The sequence below is a fragment of the Pteropus vampyrus genome, unplaced genomic scaffold, assembly GCF_000151845.1.
Source record: "Pteropus vampyrus isolate Shadow unplaced genomic scaffold, Pvam_2.0 Scaffold202, whole genome shotgun sequence".
NCBI classification, from domain to species: domain Eukaryota; kingdom Metazoa; phylum Chordata; class Mammalia; order Chiroptera; family Pteropodidae; genus Pteropus; species Pteropus vampyrus.
Genome location: NW_011888983.1, coordinates 224,543 through 248,678, shown reverse-complemented (window position 1 = coordinate 248,678; position 24,136 = coordinate 224,543). Strand labels below are relative to the sequence as shown.

Genomic DNA, 24,136 nt, shown 5'->3' with positions numbered 1-24,136 from the left:
AAGAAAAAAGATGCCAAGACTATAAAAATAATTTAAAGAGGATATGGGACACTATTAAGGCTCCAAATGTTCGATCAGTGTAACAGAAGGAAATCAAGATGTTGAACAGGTGTTTGAAGAAATAATGATGGAAAACTTCCCTAACTTGGTGAAGGAAATGGACATAAAACCCCAGGAAGCTTAGAGAATTCCGAAAATCAGGGATCCAAAGAGGCCCACACCAAGACACATAATTAAAATGCCAAAGGTTAAACACAAAGAGAGTCTTAAAAGCAGCAAGAGAAAAACAAATAATTACTTCTAAGGGAACACCCATAAGGCTGGCAGCTGATTTCTCAAAAGAAACTATGCAGGACAGTAGGACTTGGCAAAAAATATTTGACGGGATGAAGATCCAGGATCTACAACCAAGAATAATTTATTCAGCAAAGCTATCATTTAGAGTTGAAGGACAGATAAAGAGCTTCCCAGACAAAAATAAGCTAAAGGAATTTATCACCACCAAGCCAGTATTACATGAAATGTTGGAAGGACTTCTTTAAGAAGAAAAAACATCAAAAACAGGAATAGAGAATGGTAACAACTACATTCCTATCAATAAATACCTTAAATGGATAAGAATTAAGTGCTCCAACCAAAAGATAAAGTGGCTGTAAGGATAAGAAAACAAGACCCCTACATATGAAAAGGAAAGGGGATAGGAAAAGATACCGCTTTGATGGACCTAGTAGATATTTAAGACAACAGAGAAAGATAAACAATATATGATTTCACTTATATATATGGAATCTAAGGAATAAAAAGAACAAACTAATCAAAAACAGACTCACAAATGTGGACGATTTGGTGATAGGGGCATTTAGAAGGCTGGGAAAATTGGGTGAAGGGTTAAAGAAGTATAAATTAGTAGCTGATGGATGGTCAGGAGGATGAAGAGCATGGCATAGGGAATGCAGTTAGCATTAATATGTTGGCTAGGTGGAGGGTCAGGGGAGGGAGGGAGCAATTGGGGGGATCGTTTTATGAACTATATAGAAGTCTAGCCAATGTATTATATACTTGAAACTAATTTTTTAAAAAAAGGGATTTTAGGCAGAGAGGGTTCAAAGGCAAAGCGATTTCAGCTGATGCGCAGGGTTGACAGACAGGTGAGCTGGCTATGCTCATGGCCTGAGTGTGGCTGTCGGCTGAAGGCTGGCCCACAGTGCAGCTATGCAGACAGCAGAGACAGGAGACACTCTGCCTTCCACTGAGTCCTTTCCTGAAAGGACCAAAAGTCAGTGTCCTTGAGGCAGTGCAGGTAGCAAACAAGGTCTCAGCGCTGTGTGCTGCCTGACCTCCAGGTGGAGAGAGACATGGAGAGGAGTCAGACAGCCAGCGGAGTAGATGGCCGGCCAGGTAGGCAGCCTGTGTGTAGAAAAAGGCTGCAGGGAGACCGGGGGAGTGACCAATGGGATTTCTGGGGTGAAGACAAGGCATGAAGCATTGATGGCAGAGGAAGGGATGCTCTGGGTGGGCAGGGTGGATGGGCCAGGGTGGGTTTTGACCTTGCACCTAAGACCAACCCAGGTCTTGATCCTGGTTTTCTTAAAAAACACTTTAAACTTGCTCTTTTTTAAATGAATAAATCGAGGGTGGCTCTGTAGTGTAGCTGTTAGCACATCTGCTTTACACGCAGAAGGTCCGGGGTTCGCACCCCAGGTGTAGCCATGGACCATACCCCTAGTGCGCCAGGCCCCTAGAGTGTGCAGGTACGCCAGGCCCCTAACGTGTGAGAGGAGACACCCATCTTCAGAGATCCAGTTCTTAAGGGGTGACAGCAACATCTGTAGGTCAGAGGTGGAAGTGCGGGGGAGTAATTAAAGAGACGGGGATAAAAGTGAATAAATCACGAACCAAAGTGAAAATAAAAAAAAAAAAAAGGTGTCTGCAGACTGCAGATGCCGGCTGCTATGGTGGTAGCCTCTGTCCCACTTAGCCTATGGGACCAGGCAGCCTCGCCTCTCTGCCCCCTCCCACTTTCTTTGCAGGGTGATTTCTTATTTCTATCCCTAGTCGTAGGGCTTCTTTTCATCTAGATCCCAGGCAACTTTGCTTGCTGTTTGCTTTGTGTCTCAGCTTTAATTTGGTGGCAAGAGGGACAAAGCCTCTATCATCTATGCGATTTTCAACAATTCATTGAAACAATAAATTTTTAAAAAATATTTTTAGTTAATATATCTAAAATATATCACTTCAATATTTCTGTATTTTATATCCTTTTTTTATACTAACCATTTGAAATCCAGGGTGCATTTTACATTCACAGCACATCTCAACATGGCCTTGCCACATTTCAAGTGCTCAGGAGCTACCTATGGCTATGGCTACCATTATTGCACAGCACAGTTCTAGAATTTTTTATAATCTATTGAGATTTAGAATCATTCTGTTTGGCGATGTGTTGTCCCTCAGGGGAAAAGCAGAATGTTTTTTCAGGACCTTGAATTACGTTTCACCCAAAAGATTTTTTGAAGATTTCAATTCAGATTGTCTATTGAAAGGGAAAGGCAAAGCCCAAAATGTTGATTTGAAAGGAAAGAACACACCATTTGAAACAAGAAAGTCTTTATTGCTGACATCTGAAAGATAGTACTTCAAGCTTTAATTCTGTAACCATCTGCTAGTTATAGTATAGAACTTAAGCTGAAATGAAAGCTTAAAGGAAAACTGGTCATACTTTAAACAGATAACATCAGCATTTCAGATATTATTATGAAGTAGTGTTGACAGTAAATGTCCCAGACATAGTACAAACAAAATACATTGTATTAATGAGCCCTGCAATTATATGGGTAGTGCTTGTAGTAGTTTGGAATGAATTGCTGTTTCAGTGTGAATTTTTAGCTTATTTTACCACTTCCTTTCCCAAAGCTATTTAGGATGGCATTTTAGCTCCTTTTAAAAATGCTATTATGACCGGGTGGGCGGGGGGTGAAGGGGGAATTTAAATAATTTCTTCAATTAAATAAATAAATAAATAAATAAATACAGCTATTATGGATCCTGAAATTGTCTTTTCATGAAAGGGCATGAAGGTGTTATTTAACCATTGTCTTTCAGTACCATGCGGGAGACTATGAAGTATGTCTATGGACAACATGGAATTCGAAAAGGATTATATCGTGGTTTATCTCTGAATTACATTCGCTGCATTCCCTCTCAAGCAGTGGCTTTTACAACATATGAACTTATGAAGCAGTTTTTTCACCTCAACTAAGAAAAAATTGTGATTTCCTTAATAAACTCTCAGAAGGAGGAATAAAATGTTATTTTATTTTTTAGGAGAACATTACTTGAAGGAGGATATTTACCCTGTCACAGGAACCACTGGTATTTTAGTACTTGATTTTTTTATTCATTACAAATAAAAAGTGCTTACTATACTTTTTGATGCCAAAAGTTATACCGTAGAACATTTAAAAAAATCCCTAAACTGATGCTGGCTAATCAGTTAGGTTATTTGAAACCTTTTTAAAGTGTTATTTGGAAATAGAACTAACTGAAAATAGGATTCAAGAGGTCGCCATTAGCTTTATCATGCTGTTCCAAGTTTTTAATTGTAATCATGATTCCAAAAAACTCTAATATTGGTTGTTATTATTATTATAATAAACAGGCTTGGTTATATTGCAGCAGAATGATGAGAACTGAATTTTTAAGTTATATAAACCATAGCTTAGAAGCCAGCACTGAAGTATTATTCTTATTATTTCTCTTTTCATAATTCTGCTCTACTGGATAAAAGGACAAATACTTTTTCTCTTCATTTTTTAATAAAAATAAATGTATTTAAAAAGTCATATAGAGACTCAACAGTAAATGAATAATTTTCAAGTATTGCTCAAATGTTATTACCAAGTACTATGACTGATATAAATATTTTAAAAAGTCAATATATTTTCCAAAGGCAGTAATAATAAATATTGGATATCTTTGCTTTCAAAACAGATTAGCATTATAAATTCATGTTCTTAAATTATTTGATGTATACTAGAAAATTTATTTGAGTGGACTCTGAAATATCCATTTGAAATATCCATTAAATAGTTGTGAATGTCAAAGGCTTTTTCTAAGGAATTATGTTATGATACATCAACTAGTTCTTCCATGTAAAATAATTTTAGTGCAATATAAACTTAAATAGAAATGTAAAACTGATTTGAATTGCTATCCTTTATAGTAAAATGGTTTAAAATGTTAGAATTCCATTTATTGTGTTTATAATACTTTTTATGTTTTATTATAAGCATGATGGAAAGTGAAGGGGAACAGTTTTAGTTTTGTCCTCAGAAATAGTGATTTGTAGAATTGATGTAGTTTTTAAGACATTAGAAAGCTAAGGTGAAAGTTATTTTTGCTTCAATTTTTTATTTTTTGCATAAAAGATTTCTTGTCATATCTTGGTAAAAATTAAATGAACTAGTTTCATTTTCAAAGTCTTTATTTTAAAATAAATATGTATCTTTGTATGGTTTATAAATGTACCTGCAGCTAGAAATACATGTGTTCCTAGACTATTTTGGATATTTTCATTTCTGGGTTACACCGTAGGTAAATATTGTTATCTAGTCTCAAAATTATTTAAATGTATAAAATAAGTTTCTCAGTTATATTATCAATAAAAAGGACTGTGAATATTTTTTTAAATATAACTTTACATTCTGTGTCTTTTATAGAATACATAGGGTATTAAAAATAAATTTTATTCATATTCTGACAATATTTCTCTTTTAACTATTTACATTATTGAAGCACAAATGTTAAACATAAGCAGTCAGAATGGAAGGATATTTAAAATAATGACTGTATTTATATATGATTTATTTCAGATTGATAACCCAAGTGCATCTTGCCAGATTCTTTTCTCTTTGAAGATTGACTATTTCTGTTTTGTTCTCCATTATTACTGTTTTCCTGCCTATAGGTTGTTATACCCCTCTGATCTATAGAATGGGACAGTAGTCTGGTCTAGGAATTGATAAGTGAGGTACCACTCCTAGCTCTCAGTGGTTACCTGTATGGAGGTGGAAAGGTTAGTGGGTATATGTAATAATCTTCTTATTCCATTCTTCCCAAGGGTACTCAACATTTATTTATTTACTCAGCACCCATTATGTACCAGGCATTATATCAGCATTATGGGGGCTTACCTTGGGAGGTCTGTTAGCTGTACTTAAAATCTGATTTGGATGCTCAGTAATATCTAACACGGAGTATTTCTCTAATAGAGTATGTACCATACTTTATGGTATCTGCTTGTTTACCTGTGTCCCCCCAGTTGGTTCTCTCAAGGGTAAAGCCATGCCTTCACCCCTATAAGTAGCACAAGATGTGGCATGAAATTGGTACTCAGTGATGTTTACTGATTGGAAGAAGGAAGGATTAGTCCTTGTTTTTGGAGATCTTATGTTCTAGTAGGGAGAAATGAGGCACAAATAGCTCATGGAAAGAACAATTTAGAAAGAAAGTCATTTGGTTTATTTCACAGAAATGAACCAACTTGTTGCTAATTTGATCCAGGAAGAATGGCAAATAATAAAACTTGTTATATGAGTAATGCATTGCCTTGCTGAGTTGGGCCAATGATACATGACACACTTGTATAGCAATGTACACTTTATACAGTTCCTCATATCCATTCTTTGAATACCAGACACTGCGTTAGGCACTAGAAATCAATGAGAATAAGTCATGTACATTTCCCGAGGACTTACTATGTTCCATGCCTTGTTTTAAGCAGTATAACAATACTATAGTACAACAATACTATAAGATAGGTACTATTTAATATTCCTTTAGTACAGATGGGAGGCCCAGGGTGATCAAGTAACTAGTCTAAGTTCACACAATAAAAAGTAGAAGTAGGATTCAAATTCAGCCGGTTTGAATCTATAGCCTATTCTACTAGCTATGATGCTGTGCACAGTATAACACAGTATAACACAGTAGCATTCTATTCAAAGGAAACTATTAACGTGTCAATAAATTTGAACATGTCAAATATAAACCAATCAATCATATGATTACAGTTTATGGAAATGCTTATTAAAGGAGTAAATAGATTACGTGATAGAAAATAATGTGGGATGTAAAGATCATAGCTATTTTAGAATGGCTCAAAAAAATTTTTTTTGATGTGTTGAATTTTAACTAGACATACAGAGGATAAAAAAGAAACAGCCATGCAAAAAGTTGTGGGGGAAGAATGGTCCAGGTTAAGAGAAAAGCACATACAAAATCCCTGAAATAGGAAAAAGCTTGGTTTGACATAGGAAATTTCGGAATGCCAGTATGAATGAAACATTGTGAGTGAAGGCGTAGCAACAAATGGGATTGGAGGAGTACACAAAAGCTAAATCATAAGGGCTCTATAGGATATGGTAATGATTTTGTCTTTTATTCTAAATGAAATGGGAAATCTTTGAAGATTTTCAGCAGAGGGATAAAAATGTCTGATTATATTTTTACAAGGATCACTCTGCTATGCCAACAATGGTTTTCAGTTAAAAAAATAAATTAAAAAAACACCAGACAATAGAAAAAAAAAAACAACCCGAAATTCGTTCTTTGAAAAGATCAACAACATAAGTCCCTAGCTACACTAATAACTAAAAAAGAAAGAACATAAATTACCATTATCAAGAATGAAAAAAGAGGACATCACTATAGATCCTATGGGCATTAAAAAGATAAGGGATTTCTAAATAGCTCTTTAACAAGGAAATGACAACTTAGATGAAATGGACAAATGTCTTGAAAATCACAATCAGAGCTGACATAGATGAAACAAAATCTGCACAACCAATTAAAGAAACTGAATTTATCAAAGATTGTTTTGTAAAGAAAACTCCAGGCTCAGATGGTGACTTCTCTTGAACATCTAAGGAAGAATCTTATACAAACTTTTAGAAATTAGAAAATAGCGCTTCCCAACTCATTTTATGATGCCAGCATAACCTTGATACCCAAACCTGACAAAGTTGTTACAAAAAAAAGTTGCAGACCGGTATCCTTCAAGAACAAAGATGGAAAAAACCTTAACATATTAGCAAATCAAATCTAGCAATGTATAAAAAGTTTATCATGACCAAGTTGAGTTTATCCTAGAAATGCCAACTTTAAGAACCAAAGTCAATAGTGTAATTTCTCATAATAATAAAGGAGAAAAACCATGATCTTTTAATAGATGCAGAAAAAGCACTTGGCAAAATTCAACATTGATTCAGAAAAAGCACTTGGCAATATTCAACATTGATTCATTATAAAAACGAATCACATTAGAAGAGACCGTCCTCGATCTGATAAAAGGCATCTTGCCAGATTATATTTTCCAATAATATATCCCATTCACATGCTCTTCTCATGTGTCATTGACATTCACCCCATCAAGAGGTAGAGACTGTGTTCCCTCCCCTTGAATCTGGCTAAATGGGCATTTGACTACAGTGAAAGTGATGTTATGTGACCTCTGAAGTTATGTCATGATGTTGAAATGGCTTTCATTTGGTCTTTTGGAATACAGCCACCATGCTGTGAGGAAGCCAAGTAGCTCCTGTAGGGGAACTGATAGCCAGCATCAACTTGCCAGCCATTTGTGTAAGCCATCTTCAAAGTGGATCCTCTAGCTCTCAGCTGATGCTCCGTGGAACAGAGACAAGCTCTCCCCCAATTGAAAATTCATAAGCTAAAAAAGGATTGTTGTTGATTTAAGCTACTAAAATTTGGAGATTTGCTTTTATTTTATATGTAGTATTAGATAACCATAACAGGTATCTATAAAACCCCTAGCATCATATTTAATGGTGAAATAGCTAGCATCATATTTAATGATGAAATATTGAACGCTTTCCCACTAAGATAAGGTAGAAGGCAAGGATGCCCAGTATCACAACTTCTATTTAACCCGTGAACTTAGGTAAGAAAATGAAATTAAAAGCATAAAGATCAGAAAGAAGTAAAATTGCCTCTATTTACAGATGATGTGATTATTTACATAGACAGTCTTAATGAATCTACAAAACAACTACTAGAAATTACAAGTGAATTTAGCAAGGTGTCAGGATATAAGGTAAATATAAAAATTATATTTTTATGTACTAGCAGAAAGCAATTGCAAAATAATTTTAAAATAAATATAAAATACTTAAATTTAACCAAAATTTGTAAGATCTCTACATTGACAATTACAAAATGTTGCTTAGAGACATTAAAGAAGATATATATAAATGGAGAGATAAACCATATTTATGAATATAGACGTCTATATTGTAAAGAAATAAATTCTCTCAAATTTATAGATCCAAAGCAATCTCAGTCATAATTCCAGCAGGCTTTTTTGTAGAAATTTACAACCTAATTCTAAAATTTATATAGAAATGCAGAAGACCTACCTAGAATATCTAAAGCAAACTTAAAAAAGAACAATGATATCACTACCTGACTATATGACTTACTATAAAGCTGTAGTAATTGTGACAGTGCAGTACCGGCATAAAGACTGACAAACATCAAAAGAGCAGAATATCAATCTGTCCAGAAACAGACCGATACTAATATGGTTATTTGATTTTTTAACAAAAGTGCCAAAGCAATCCAAAGGGGAAGGAAAGTCTTTTTAACAAGTACTACTTGAAAAATTGGATATACATATGGGCGCATGTGTGGAGGGCCTGGGACAACTCAATCTCTGCCTCATACTATACACAAAAAATAATTTGAGATGGATCATAGACTTAAATGAAAAAATCAATAAAGCTTCAAGAAGAAATGTAGGAGCATATCTTTATTACTTAGGAAATAGAAAAGACTTCTTAGGTCACAGAAAGCAAAAATCATAGAAGAAAAATGGATAAATTAGATTCATAAAGATTAAAACTTTTGCATATCTAAAGATCTTGTTAAGAAGATGAATAGGCAAGTCACAGACTAGGAGAAAATACCTGCAAAACCTTCCTGACAAAGGTCTTATGTCCAGAATTATATAGAAAATTTCTGTAACTCAATAATAAAATGACAATGCAATTTTTAAAAACGGGCAAAGGATTTGAACATTTTACAAAAGAAAGTGTAGAAATGACTGAGCATGTAGTAAAGTACTCAATAATATTAGTTGATGGAAAAACAAATTAAAACTAAAAAGACTGACAGCATCAAATGTTACCAAGGATGTGCAGAAGCTAGAATGTTCGTATACTTTTTGCGGTAGCGTAAAATGTTACAACCACTTGGATAAAGGTCTGGCAGTTTTTTATAAATCTAATGTAAAACTACATATGGCTCAGAAATTTCACTCCAAGATATTTACCCAAGAAAAATAAAAGCATCTGTCCACAAAAAAACTTATACAAGAATATTTGTAGCAGCTTTATTCAAGATAGCAAAATTCTGTAAATAGTCTAGGTGTCCATCAACAGGGGACTGGACAAGTAGACTACCATTCAGCAATAAAAAGGAATAAATTATTCACTCATGTAAGGATGAATCTCAAAAACATTATATTGAATGAAAGAAGCAAGATACAAAATAGTACATACCATATGATTCCATTATATAATTCTGGAATAGACAAACCTAATCTGTGGTGAAAAAAAATCAGATTGGTGATTGCCTCTCTAGTAGGGAATTGCCTGGGAAGGGCATGAAATTTTCTGGAGTGATAACATTCTGTATTTTAGTAGGGGTTTGGGTTAAATACATTTGCCCAAATTCATCAAATCATACACATAAGATTTGACAATTTCATTTTATGTAAAATTTAAATTTTACATGTAAATACACAAAAAATTAAACTATCATAAATATTAAGCTCTAGCTAATGATATGCATACTAAATATTTAAGGGTGAAATGCACTGATACCTATTTTGAAACACATTAAAAAAACATGAATTCATGGATGGATAGAGGAATGACTAGATAAATATACATGTGATAAACTAAAGATAGCATAACGGTAATTGTAAACTCTAAGTGATAGGTATATGGGTGTTCATTATATAATTCTTTTAGCTTTTCTGTACATTTGAAAATTTTCATGATAAAGTATTGGGGAAAAGGGTTGAATTACAGGGAGAAAAGAATGGGAAGCACATGTAGGCATCCACTGCAGTTTTACAGACATAATCATCAGGTGGTGACAGTGGAGATGGAAAGGTGTGAAGAGAAGATAGTTTTAGAGGCAGAAGCTATTGGTCTGCCTATGGATTTAATGTGAGTAATAATAGAAAGAAATTAAGGATAACTTCTGTGTTTCTGGCCTTATCCTCTGGGTGGATAGTGCTATTATTAAAAATAATATGTTTGTGGGTGAAATAAATGTTCCATTTTGGCCACGTTGTAATTGAGAACCTCCCCTCCCCAATAATATTTCTAAGTATAGATGTCAAATAGGCAGTTGGATTCTTGAATTCAGGGGAAAATAATTGCCTATAAATTTAACTTTGAGAGTTGGCAAGATAGGGATGATATTTAAAGCTGTGAAAATGGATGGAATTACCTAGAGATCTAATAGATGGATAAATTTGTTGAGAGCTGAACTCCGAGGACTTTTAACATGTAGAGATTGAGCAGAAAAGGAAGAGATAGTAAAGGAGCCTGAGGAAGGCCTTTGAGGTTAGAGTAAAACCATTTGGGTGTGGCGTCACTGGTTCAAAATCTGTATTTACTGCATGCAAGGCTTTTCCAATTTTTTTTCAAGAAGTTGCTCATAATTTTTATATGAATAAAAATGAATAAAAATGAATGTGGGACAGCTCTTGATAAAGACTAAGTTAGGTGACAGGCTTATGAGGTGATCATTTTATATTTTACACCTTTCTGTACATTTTAAATATTCTGTAATATTATTTTTGAAGGTGGTTAATATTCTACATATGTAAAATAAATTGCTTTTTAATTAAAAAAATTAAAAACAAAAGGAAAGTGAATAGGAGTTGAAATTGATAGCCTTAAAGAATTCTTTAAAAAAAATTTGGTCTGGAGAGTGGTCAAGAGAGGAATGGGGTAAATTTCTTGAAGGTAACATCTTTTAAAAGTGGGAGATATTGGGCCACATTATAAGCCTGGGAGCAATCCAATAGTGAGGAACAGATTGCTGATACAAGAGAATGCGGGAATCACTGAAGAAGTAATGACTTTGAGAATACTCCAGGCCTTGGCATTTTGAGTACAGAGGATTTGCTCATTGAAGGAGGATGGCTTTTTCAACTTGAAAAAAGTAGAAAGAGGTTTTAAGGCCGGTGTGGATATTGGTAGTTTTATAGACTTACTCGTAGCATGACGAGAAAGTTCCTACCTGACAGCTTCTATTTTCTTAGAGTTTTCCATAAAAAAAAAAAAAAAAAAAAATGGAGGAAGAGAGGTGGTTTTCCAGGGAACGCAAAATTCTGAAAGCTAACAAGGGAGGCCTGGATTTGAGAAACTGCAAATGGTTCTGATTCAAACTAAGAGCGTGCGCTGGGAATGGGTTGGCTTGTCTAAAGAGAAGGCAAGAGCATCTAGTCTCGGACAGATTATGAAGACACCCTGTTTACCAAAACCCAAGGAAAGGGAGCAAAGCCGCCTTCAGGTCCCGGGTCGCCCCGGCGCAGGGAACCACGTGGAACAAGCCCCAGGCCGGAGGGGCTGCCCGCGCAGGTCTCTTGGGACCACGGCTGGTCGGCGCATGCGCAAGGCGTCTCACGGACCCGCGCTCCTCTCCCTTTGCCCTGTTTCTCCCGGTGCCCCTGATTTTACCTGGCGACTGTTTGCGGGCTCCGCACCTGGGATGGAGCAGCTGGGTGATCTGGAGCTGCTCATGGAGAAGAGTTTCAGAGAGAAGGCTGAACCGCCGGCGGAGCAGTAAGCGGAGCGGGGGGAGGGTCTGGGAGCAAAGCGGGAGATTTGAAAGAAAGGAGCGGGAGAGGCCGCACCCACCCGACTCGCGTTCTGGGGCGCCAGACGAGCCTTCAGAGCTGGGGTCTGCTTTGCAGGGTCCTTTTGGGGGGCCCCACTCGTACCAGAGCCTGGAGACTGTCCGTTGCCCAGCAGTTCTTTCCCTTGATTTCACGTCTTTCCCGAATTTGGAGAGTCCCAGCCACTTTAAATGTCTTTAAAAAAGGAAATTGCAACTGCGAGATGCTTTTCTCGTTGTTTAGTTGGAGACCTTATCCCAAGGAGAACGCTGCATCCTCATGTCGGTTTGAATGGTCGGGGAAACGACCCACGATCATGGTGTGGAATTATTTTCAATAGCCATAACTATTCAATAGCCATAATTATTTTCAGTAGTGGTGCTAATTATTGTTGACGGACCTTTGCGTTTTGGGAGTTTGATCAGCAGTACCTTTGGGGAGATCTTTAAGGCGTCTCAGCTTACCTTGGGACATTCATGGCCTGAGGCTGCGTAGAGTAGGTGAATGAGGAGGTTACAAAATATTAGAACCTAGGGTGGGTATAATTCGAGGGGTAATGACTTTTGACTCGGAGTCTTAACCGCAATCAAACTGGAAAGATTTAAGAGAAACTTAATGTTTTCTAGAGAAGAGATTATTTTGCATAGTTTCAGGCGGCTAGGATCAATAGATAAAAGTATTGTGAAATCGATTTACCCATTATGAAAGAAATTTCTGAGTTTCTTTATGAAGGAATGAGCTAATATGTTAAGCTTGCTTTGTCTACAATGCAGGGGGGCTGGTTCATCCCCAGCGAGATTTCATAGAAGGATTTCCTGCCTTAAATAGGTTGGACTAGGTGATTTCTAACTATGCTCTTAATTTAAAGATTAATATGATTCTGTAGCTTACAGTAGGACTTCAGTGAACCCCTATGCTATGTATGCTTTTCTATAACAAACATCTCTTTTATTTACAAAGAGGATAGTGTCCAAAACATTCCCTTTTATTTATTTTTTGAGAAAGTTTGCACCACTGGTAGGAATGTGTTGTTTCATGTTTTTCAATTTTTCCTTAATCCTCATAATCATGGGGATTAATGATTATAATTGGAAAAATCCATATCGTAAGCATGTTTTAAATGGCATTGCTTCTGGGAAGTTTTTATAATAGCATTCTATGTCCTTGCTTTCTTAATTTTTACCTGTTTTGGCTAATGTCATTGTGGTAAGCTTTCCAGAAGAAACAAACCTAAAAACTAGAAGGTTGGTTTTTAGATAAAGGAGATTGGATAGCTTCTTATTTCATGCTTGTGTTACATTGGTTTTGTATGTGTATATTTTAGGAAGGTGAAAGCTTCCTTTTCTAAAACAGTCCTAAGCCGAGGAGTGGATAACCGGTACCTGGTATTAGCTGTCAATGTTGTACAGAATGAAGAAGGAAACTGTGAAAAGCACCTAATCATCACTGCTTCCCAGTTGCTAGACTGTAAAGAATTGTGCATCCTCAGGAATGACTGGTAATTTTTGTGTGACTTTTAGCACTGATCTGGAAGATTCTTAAGGGGACCGTCTTAAAACCCTGGGCTTGTGTGCATCTCGCTATAATTTAATTATTAATAAAGGGAGTATATTTCAGCCTGAATTAATTCTACATAAAAATTGTCTTTTATTCCAACATCTTAAATCCCTTATTCCAAAATTTGCTTTTTATTGTCATTTGAGAATAAGTACAGAGGGACTTACTAAATGACTGCTTCCTATTTTCTGGTACTTTTCTATTTTAAGATGGCAGCTTAAAACTCAATTCTTACTACGAGGAAAATTAATTACAGCATAAGAACATTCTTTGAACCTAGATTTCTCTACTCAAGTGAAGTGTGATATGTGAGGGGCAAAGTGGAGACGTAGAGAGAAGGTGGAGGTGTAAATTTGTCTAGGTTTTTTCTCTAGGCTTCAAGTTGAATGGTTTGAACTAGTTAAATAGGATTTTATTCTTGGTACATTGGGTTTGACTTCATGCCCCAAAACTTATAGAAGCTGAGATATTCTGTAGTCTTAAGAATTAGAGAATTAATTATTAAAACAACATTGTCTATAGTTAGAGCTTTATATTATACCATTAAAGATTTGATAGCTTTTTCAGTAGATGATGCTAAAGCAGTTTTCCATTTTGAGATTTAAGGAAAACCCATGGTGTGTTTCAAAGGTGGAAAGGGGTAAAATGACTAGGAGTTGATTCAGAAGACTACATCCTGGTATTTAATTTAAAAAAAAAATCCAGAAATTTAGAAATACATATTTCTTCAGATTAAATGTTTATTTTTTGAAGCCTCCTTACTAAATTTAAGTGCAGGAACCTAAACTATGTATTGATACTTTGACTTTGCTTTGTTTTTAGGTGCTCTGTACCAGTAGAGCCAGGGGACATCATTCATTTGGAGGGAGACTGTACATCTCATACTTGGATAATAGATGAAGATTTTGGATATTTGATTCTGTATCCAGACATGCTGATTTCTGGCACAAGCATAGCCAGTAGTATTCGATGCATGAGAAGAGCTATCCTGAGTGAAACTTTCAGGGTGAATAATATTAACAGCTAGTTTCTACAGGGTTTTAGAGTTTACAGAGCACTTTTACACTTTTATTTTACTTAATCCTTTCAACAATCCTGTGAGGTAGATGGTATTAATCAGCTTCCTTTTACAGATGAGAGAAATCAGGTTAAGAGAGGTTAAGTGACTTGCCCAAAGTCATGTAGCTAGTAATTGGCAGTCCTGGGACTCCAAGCCAGGTGCCTGAATCCTTTGAATCTTGTCAATGCTAATGAAATAATTAATTCTAATGATAAGGAAATTAAGTAAGTGATAATTTTGTAATTTAATGCATTTAGACATTTCAAAACTTGGCTTCATATGATTCTCAATAAACTAAAAATAAATGTCACAGTGCCTTTAAAATAATTATGGAAAATTTCAAATATAAATCACATAAATGATTATAATAACCCCCTATGTACCTTTTCTGCTTTTCCCAAACATATTAGTTTGCAAGCAAATGAAAACGAGGTTTTTAAAAAATATATAAATACAATATAATATTTTTATCATACACAATAAAACAGTAATTTCTTAATCTAATGCTTGGTTTATGTCTAATGTCTTTTATCAAAAATATCTTTTTATTCAGTTGGTTTGTTAGACTCAGTAGCCAAACAAGGTCTTTGTATTATGTTTGGTTGATACGTCTAAGTTTCTGCCTTTGATTCACCTCCTTTGTTTCAATGCCATATATTTGTTGAATCTGGGGTTTTATTTGTTAAAAGCTTCCTCCTCCTTGCAGAGTATTGTTTTAGTTACACAATTAATCTACACGTATGTAGGAAACCAAAATTACAGCTGAGCAAGAAGAGAAAAAGAAAAATATATAGATTTTCTGTTAATATTAGTTGTCACTTACTGTAGTTTATTTTATCCACTTTTTTCCTTCAGTTGAGGGAAAATATCAACTTTTCTTTTAACCACATATTATAAGGTAGACCTGAATATTAATCTATTAAAACTTTATTTTAAAATAATTTTAGACTCATAGAATTTGCAAAAATAGTACAAGAGTTTCTCTGTAAATTTAAAAAATTCCTAATGGATGGTTTGGTGAACTTTATCTACTTTTTTGATAGCTTCAAGTTAATTGAAAAATAGTGTTTCTTTTTGAGTGGAGAGAATTCTTGCTAAAAATCTCTACTGTAAGTTTAAATTTTGTTTGAATAATATCTTTTACTTGCATGAGTTTATGAGCTATGCCTTTATTGACTTTTCTGTTTGGGTAAATTATAAAGTGAAATTAGAGGTGATTACATTCAGTATTTGAGAATATGTTGAACTTCTTTATATTGGTTAATTTATTTCAAATGGAAATATATGGATTTTAAAAGTAACTCATACTTGTAAAATAATTCAGATCATTCTGAATAGAAGAAAGTGGAAGTCACTTGTAATCCCACCCACCATAAAAAACAGGTTGATATTTTACCATTTGTCTTACCAGTGCACATTAACCATGTAGGTAATAAATAGGTAATAAATACACATTTATGTCTGTTAATATGTTGTGAGATAAAATTTTTGAATGATTAAAAATTTTTTTTGTAGAATTCTGATCCAGCCACACGCCAAATGCTGATTGGTACAATTCTCCATGAAGTTTTTCAGAAAGCAATAAATGATAGCTTTGACCCAGAAAAGCTACAAGAACTTGCTTTTCAAACTGTTCAAGAAATAAGGCATCTGAAGGAAATGTAAGTAGTTATGAGATCACTGTGGGTTCGATTTTATTATATAACTTCTTTCCTAGAACCTCTAAGCTATTTGGCCATTAGACTAGTCAATGTAAATTAGTGTAATACTAGAATGCAGATTATAGGATTGTAGTACCTGCAGTTCTGTGAAAAAGGTTCTAAAATTGCATATCAAGAGCTCTGGCTAAAAATATTCTGTATATGTGCACAACAGACTCCTTAGCTGCTCTCAGAGAGTGTGAAAAACTTTTTGCCTTAATTTTAGAAACAGTATGACACTGAAAATTGTATGAGTTTGGCAGTCCGATAGATCTCGTTTCCAATTCTAGCTTTGCTGATTTGATGATGGAAGCAGTTACTTAAAAATTTTGAAAAAGGTGATAATGCCTATTTTGCATTGTTACAATGGAGATAATGTATGTAAATCCACTAATGGCTAATCACTGGCATTTTATGAGTGACTGATACATGCAGCAAGGATTGGCATACTCTGCTGTCTCTGTTTCTTTCTTGACTACTGCAGCCCATCTTTTCTCACGGAAATGTTTTTATTAGTGATGATTGTGATCTCCAGACTAGTTGACATCAGTCTGCTTTCCGAGATGTAATTCTGTTTTTACTATTTATATGGGAAATGTTGGCAGAGCTAGGGTTGCCGATTTTGTCTTCTCAGCTGAACCAACTCTTTCAGAGGACTGATAGGGCTCTGCTCTCTTCCTTTTTTTCTTTTTTTCACCCCCCTTGGTTCCAGTTTAATAGAAATTACAAAAAGTCAAAAGTAATGCCCTACTACTGTACACATCGGTTGGCCTGACCCCTAGCAAAGTTCAGGCCATTTCCTTCAGAAGAAAGGCTGGCCTCCCTAACCCCTGCAGGAAAGGCCAGTCCTCTCCCATACCACATCTGGGATAAGTCTAAGATCTCGTGTTTTAAGCATGACAGTAGTACAAAAGAAGTTTTGTTCTTATGGCTGTCCACTGCCGCCTGACCCTAAAATGGCCCAGCACTCATTTCTGCTTAGAGAAATATTTTTTGCTCTTCTGGACATCAGGCTTGATGATATCACTGCCAGGCTTCCAGCCAGCTGGGCACATTTCCCCATGTTTGTCAGTGAACTGGAAGGCGTGAACTAGTTTCAGAGTCTCATCCACAGAGCGGGCAACAGGGCGGTCTTTTATGGTGATCTGCAGAAGGATACCTTTATCATCAATGTTAAAGAGGCCCCTGAATGAGATGCCTTCATTAGCCTTTAAAACCCCATAGTCCTGAGCAGTGATGCGCTTGGGGTCTGACACTAATGGAATGTTTATGGGTCCCAGTCCTTGTTTCTTGGGTGTGTTGATCTGTGCCAGGTGACAGAAGTGAGAATCCACAGAAGCACCAATCACTTGGCAGTTCTGTTTCTTAAATTCTTCTGCCGTGTCACTGAAAGCAGCACTCTCTCTTGGGCATACAAAGGTAAAGTCAAGAGGGTAAAAGAAGAACACATATTTTCCTTTGTAGTCAGACAGACTGATATCTCTGAACTGACCATCTGGCAACAGCTGTGGCTTTTAAGGTGGGGTCGAGGTGCCCAATTTTAGCATTTCCTATCAACATCTTGCTATCAGTAGCCTTGAGACAAAGATACCACGAGCAGTCAGGAAGAAAATGCCTGCTCTCTTCCTTTTTTAAGGCTGAATAATATCCCATTGTATATATATAGATTACATTTTGTTTATCCATTAATTAGTCGATGGGTATTCGGGATGTTTATTTGGATATTTTTGTCCTTGTTCACTTTTTTCATATTTATGCTTTTGTATTTAATTTCTTACTTTGGCAGGTACCGCTTAAATCTGAATCCAGATGAAGTAAAACAAGAAGTAGAGGAGTATCTGCCTTCATTTTCTAAATGGTCTGGAGATTTCATGAATAAATGTACTTCAACAGACTTCCCTCAGATGCAGCTGTCTCTGTAAGAAACCCTCTTTGCTTATATGGTGTTCTTATGTTTAGACCAGGATTTATTCTGTATATCAAATTAAAACCTTTTGAAGGTTGAGTTATTAGAACTATTTCATTTGCTTATTTTATAAATTATAGTCCTGAGCATCTTTTTAGGGCAAATAATAATCTAATGAATAGAAAATTCCATTTTCATTATAATAAATCATCTAATTTTTGTATGTAGGTATTTTAAATAAAAAAAATTGTAAATATTTGGGGGGGTTCTTAATTTCATATATATTTCTCCGTGTTACTATTACATGTGGACTGCCATATGTTGATTATCATGGATTTGTGCTATATGTTTAAATACTGTGTTTAGCCATCTAATTTTTTTTACTTTTTCTCTCCTTAAAGTAATGTTGATATAAATTTATAGGTAATACTTTTTTTCTTTTTTATAATTCACCTATTCACCAAGTATTTACTGAGTGCCTAATATGTGCCAAGTAATGTTCTAGGTGCTGGGCTTACAGTAGCAGGAAAAAAAAAAACCACTGGCTTCATGAAGCTTCTGTACTATTGAACAAGTAAACAACAGTGTGCCAGATTGTGATAAATGCAGTGTAGAACAGTGGGGAGGAGAAGAAGGAAGGAAGAGTCAATGGGCCATATTTCCCTAGAATGAACAGGGAAGACATCTCTAATCAAGTGACGCTGAGCAGAAGCCTGAAAGAAATGAAGGAGGGAGCTGTGCTGCTGTTTCCAGGAAGAGCATTTCAGGCAAACGCACTGTGGCTGACACACCTGCGAGTGCGGCTGGAGTAAAGTGGGGTGGGAGAGAGAGCAGAAGTAGCTGTCTAGAGTCCTCATAAGCCATTTCAGGACTTTGGCTGTTCTTATTAGATGGGAAGCCACTGGAGATTTTGCACAGTGGGTTTTAATCTGGTATCTTCTTTTTTTAACAGCAACATTATATTTATCTTTAAATAGGCACAATTTCCACTTATATCAATTTTCTTAACCCTTTCTAATTCTCAATATTTTATGACATTTTGTGATCTGAATAACTTGTTCGAAATTTGTGAATCAGAAGTCTTGGGAACAGTTAGTTTTCTAGACCAATGTGTTCTCTAACGTTCTCTGTACCTCAAAGGACATTCTGAACCTGTATGTGAATCCCAGTTTTACCACAATTTACCTTTGTAGCTTTAGGCAAGTTCCTTAACCTCGCTGTGCTAGTTTCTGTGTTGATGTGATTTACTTTTAAAAGGATCATCCTGGCTATTCTTTTGAGACAATGTTGTAGGATAAGGGCTGAGATAGGGAGACTAATTCGAAGGTTCTTGTAATAATTTAAACGAGATGGTGGTGTGTTAGACCAGAGTGACAGTTGCAGAAGTGATGAAAATTGGTTGGATTCTGGTCACTTTTTAAAGGTTAGAGTTGATAGGTTTTAGATGGGATATGGAGTGTGAAGGAAAGAAAAGTCAGTGGTGATTCCAGGGGTGAAAATATGATTAGACTGTAAAGCACAGAATGAGACCCTTAAAAGCTGTTTAAAGAGACAACCTTTCTTGCCCATGAGTAGTAAATGTATATTTTCTTTATTTTCATGATACTATATTCTGTCAGGTGGTTCTAAAAGGAGTTTGACAGAATTATGTTGATTAAAATCATATTAGTTAAATTGAAATACTGTCCTTTGTTCCACAGATTAAGTTGTGGCTTCCCAGAATTCCTCTGTTGTCATCTTCAAAGATTGCAGAACTGTATTACTGGAGATTATATTTGAAGCATCTTGGAACAGTTTTTAAAATTTATTAAGATAGCATTCTTTTTCTTAGAAAATATTTTCATTAGTTAAGAAATAGCTGTTGATCTAAATAAGTTGAAAATCAGGTCAACTAAATCATGGATTCTAACAGCTAAAATTCTTATACTTTTTAAATCTCGATTTTATATGATATAGTGTTTTATTAGGAAATTTATCCGTTTCATGTAAGATTTCTATTAGATTTAGTATTTTATATGGCTTTCAACCTAAAATAGGATTAATAAGCAGAAGCTCTTTTTTTGACTTTTTTCCTATAGAATTACTTACTGCTCTGAAAATGAGTAATTCTTAGATAACAGAAGTGTAAGACGCTTTAAAAATTATTTTCATCTCTTCTAATTGCTTCAACATTTATATATTCCTTGTTTTCCTCCTTCCTGTGCTTGTGGCTTATTTAACAGTTAAGATATTAAAATCAGATCCTCTTGTAATATAAAAACAATGTTGAGTATTTAGTTTTAAATATCGATAGTGACAGAGATGGATTAATTTAATGATTAAGTAAAGGAAATAATGAGGAAGTGTAGGAGCACATGAACTCCTCACAGGATTGTCACAGAGGGGTATAAGAATGAAGTGTTGGGTGATCAAACCTCACACTGCATAGATAATGGGGAAAGACAACTCATTTTTACCCAGTTTAATATAGTGTTACATGAAGGAACACATCCCTTTCTACCTACAACCACATGCAAGCCATTATGTATTAATCTGTGTAATTACTGTATATCAGAATATTCAGATCGGTATTGTGGCTCTAGCAGTCCAAGTATTGAGACTTTTGCATAATCTATGCCTAAGGAAATAAAGGCTCGAGTTAGGAAGATTATAGTAGGAATTAATTAAAAAGGACAAATGATGAATATTAACAAAATTTAAATTATGTGAGTTATAACCTATCAGACAGTGCATCAGAATCACTTGGAGAGTTTGTTAAATAATTCACTGACCTTCACCCTTAGAGTTTCTGATTGAGTAGGTCTGGAGTGGGGCCTGAGAATTTGCATTTATCGCAGGTTCCCAGGTGATGCTGATGCTACTAGTCCAGGAACCATACTTTACTGCTATAAAGGTATATAGACTTTTTCTCATCCTCACATTCTCTGTGTGCAATAGAAAGTCAATGGTAGCAGATGAGAAGTGAGCTAAATGTTCTAATGAAGCATTTTCGTGTTTTGTTTTTTAGGCCAAGTGATGGTAGTAACAATAATGCAACATGTAATATTGAAGTCGTAAAATCATTGGATATCGAAGAAAGTGTTTGGTCCCCTCGGTTTGGATTGAAGGGCAAAATAGATGTTACAGTTGGTGTGAAAATACATCGAGGATGTACAACAAAATATAAAATAATGCCATTGGAACTTAAAACTGGCAAAGAATCAAATTCTATTGAACACCGTAGTCAGGTATAAATCTTATAAGAAAATTGTCTGTTTAATAGGTTTAAATATGTAGTCTGCTTTTTAAAAAAATGCGGTCTGCTCCATATATTTTGGTTCAATTCAGGTAATGTTTGAGTTTTATATAGTACTTTTCAATTTGTGATACATCCAGAGTACTCAGATTGTTTTTTAAATGTATACATGGCTACAGCAGAAAGTTTCTCCAGCAAAGAGATAACAACACCTGACCTTGTAAGCCAGTGTTGCCAAGTTTATGCTGCCAAACTACCAGTCTAAACAGATGCTCCTAAAAAAAGAAATCCTTGGTCATGTAAGTTGGGGAAACCAAATACATTTGTAGACTGAATGATGCACATTAGCCTATTAAAGTTTCTGAGAAATATTAAAGTAATATGATTTGTTTTAGCTGTGTTTAATCCAGTGTTTTCTAAACCTAATTTACCATGGAACTCTGGTTTTCATGTAACATCTACCTAGGACACGCATTAGGAAACATCATTCATTCTTTTATTCCCTACCATTAATTTGGTTATATTTATTTTTATCAAAATGATAAAAATGTGTCTCACCATTATGTTAAATTCAAGTTTTTTTAAATCATTTTTTCTTTTCTTTGGTAAATATAACAATCTTTTGTTGTCCTTCAAAATTACCTGAAATTTATATTAGTTATAGTGACTTAAAGTAATTAACATAAAGTTTTATTTTGTTTTCTAATCATTTCCATTCCCTCTGCCCAGTTCCACATTGGCAGTCTGTAGTATGTTCTAGACATTTTTAAATAGGCAAAGATAATACTAAAATACGTAATATTAATGTATTTTTATGGTATAATATGTATTAAAGGAATAACCAATAATATAATAACATTTGCAGTATAACTTAAATTTCCTTTTTGCTCTTGGAATTTTACTTATTATTTCAGCAGATTTTTATATAAAATAAGATTCAGTTTCAAAATACTGAATTGTGTAGTCGGATTTTAAAACACTTTCTCTTTTTTAAAAATTTTAATTTTGGGGAGATAACATTGGTTAATAACATTGTATGAGTTTCAAGTGTACAGTCCTATAATAATATATTATCTGTATATTGCATTGTATGCTCACCAGCAAAAGTTTAGTTTCCTTCCATCACCATATATTTGACCCCCTTCACCCATTCATCCTCTCTGTGACCCTCTTCCTTTCTGGTAACCACCATACTGTTGTCTGTAAGAATACTTTCTTATTAAATCTTTCTCGCCATTCTTAATTGTGTACCAAACACCAAAAGTTCTCACTAAAGCTTTTCCATTTGGGAATGAAAAGTAAGGTAACCTTGTTGTTGTTTCACCTATTATTAGGTTTTACAGATATTGGAGGTAGAAGAAAAAGTAGGTTTCCCCTATTAGAAGACTTGAGCTTTTCACTTTGGTAATACAGAAATGACTGAAATTATGAACTATAAAGACTTGGCTAGACTAAAGGCCTTTTAAGTAAGGAAGACTATGCCAAGATAGAAGAAAAGCTATTTTTTGAAGTCAAAGATTTGGGGAAAAAATGTGTTCTGTGTACATAAGACTGAAAATTTTTTACTTGTTTTTTTTTTTAAGGACAAGTTTGACTGAAATCACTTTTGAATGGTAAAAGGAATAGAAATATAAAAGCCTTTCAGTATCTAAATTGATCTAGGTTCAAAGACCTTTCTTCTAAGGTTGCTGCTCTAATCTGTAGTACCTTCAAGGCAAAGAATGTTACTGTATTTAATTTTGTTCAGTTGGAACTTTTATCTTTGTAAGAAGAGAAGCTGCAAGAAGAACTTTAAAGAATAAAATAATATTAATAATAAAATAGTATTGTATTTAAAAAGAAATTGATTAGAACAAAGGTCAAACAAATGGAGTTTATATTGTATATTCATTGCAAGAAACAAGAAAACATTAAAAACATAATTATGGTTATTCATTGACTTGTATAGATATTGAGGACAAGGAAAGGCATAAATTTCTCCTCTTTTAACTTTTTCACTTTGGTAATACAGAAAAAGCTTACATTATAAAATAACTTCAATTAAAGAAGATCTTTATTTTATAAATGGATCTTATTCCAAAAGTTCATTTCTAAGTGAGTGATTCATCAGTTGAAATACATTTTCTGAAGGAAAAATATGAAGTTATGATCCCCTAAACCTGCTCATAAAAACTTGTTTAACCTGTGATGTAGTTGAATTATAATAATAATGTAAAATTTCAACCCAAATTTTTTTATCATAGTAGGAAATATCATTTCAGATATTTTCTCCTTGTAAGTCCCACAAGCAGAGTCCTATATACTTTTTTCCTTCTACCTCAGTTTTCACTGAGAGAAAAACTTAACACAGAAGGGCAGTTAGTTTTGGATGACTCCTCTACCCTGTCATTTACAAGTTCACTTTAACATTAAAAAGTTTTATTTTGTATTTATGTTGTATCAGGGAACATAAATAGGGTGCTTGTAAGAAGACTTCCCAAAATATGCTTTGTAAGCTCAAATGTTATAGCAACAGCCCTTCATAAGAATCTTATGTTTACAGATGAATATAGAATATCAAGCTAAAATATCAAACTTTGGTGTGATTATTTCCTAAGACTGAATGTTTCCACATTTTACTTTGTAGATATTTGAGGTTACCATAAGTATTTCTATAAATGTCTTTGAACATTGAGGTATCTAGGATTGTATTTTCTTTGCAAAACTTATATATTGGGATTTCTTCAGTATTTCTGTCATACTTGTT

General features: G+C 34.6%; 2 protein-coding genes and 1 pseudogene across 5 annotated transcripts in view; 2 read left to right on the top strand and 1 right to left on the bottom strand.

Moving 5' to 3' along the window:
* Positions 1 to 4,756, top strand: part of SLC25A16 (solute carrier family 25 member 16) — a 40,010-nt gene extending 35,254 nt beyond the window's left edge. Inside the window, exon 7 of one of the 3 annotated variants that reach the window (XM_023537826.1) lies at positions 3,103 to 4,756. In XM_023537826.1, the coding sequence (XP_023393594.1) occupies positions 3,103 to 3,259 (157 nt within the window). In that variant the 3' untranslated portion in view covers positions 3,260 to 4,756. The remainder of the gene's footprint in view (positions 1 to 3,102) is intronic. The other 2 variants (XM_011372144.2, XM_023537827.1) reach the window with 2 other exon arrangements.
* A 6,944-nt stretch (positions 4,757 to 11,700) lies between these two features.
* The window catches only part of DNA2 (DNA replication helicase/nuclease 2), a 33,215-nt gene continuing 20,779 nt past the window's right edge, over positions 11,701 to 24,136 (top strand). For both annotated transcript variants that reach the window (XM_011372143.2, XM_011372142.2), the window contains exons 1-6: positions 11,701 to 11,879; positions 13,257 to 13,430; positions 14,312 to 14,495; positions 16,065 to 16,210; positions 18,036 to 18,167; positions 21,163 to 21,382. In XM_011372143.2, coding sequence (XP_011370445.1) covers positions 11,704 to 11,879; positions 13,257 to 13,430; positions 14,312 to 14,495; positions 16,065 to 16,210; positions 18,036 to 18,167; positions 21,163 to 21,382 — 1,032 coding nt within the window. In that variant the 5' untranslated portion in view covers positions 11,701 to 11,703. The remainder of the gene's footprint in view (positions 11,880 to 13,256; positions 13,431 to 14,311; positions 14,496 to 16,064; positions 16,211 to 18,035; positions 18,168 to 21,162; positions 21,383 to 24,136) is intronic.
* LOC105300092 lies at positions 16,949 to 17,892 on the bottom strand (annotated as a pseudogene).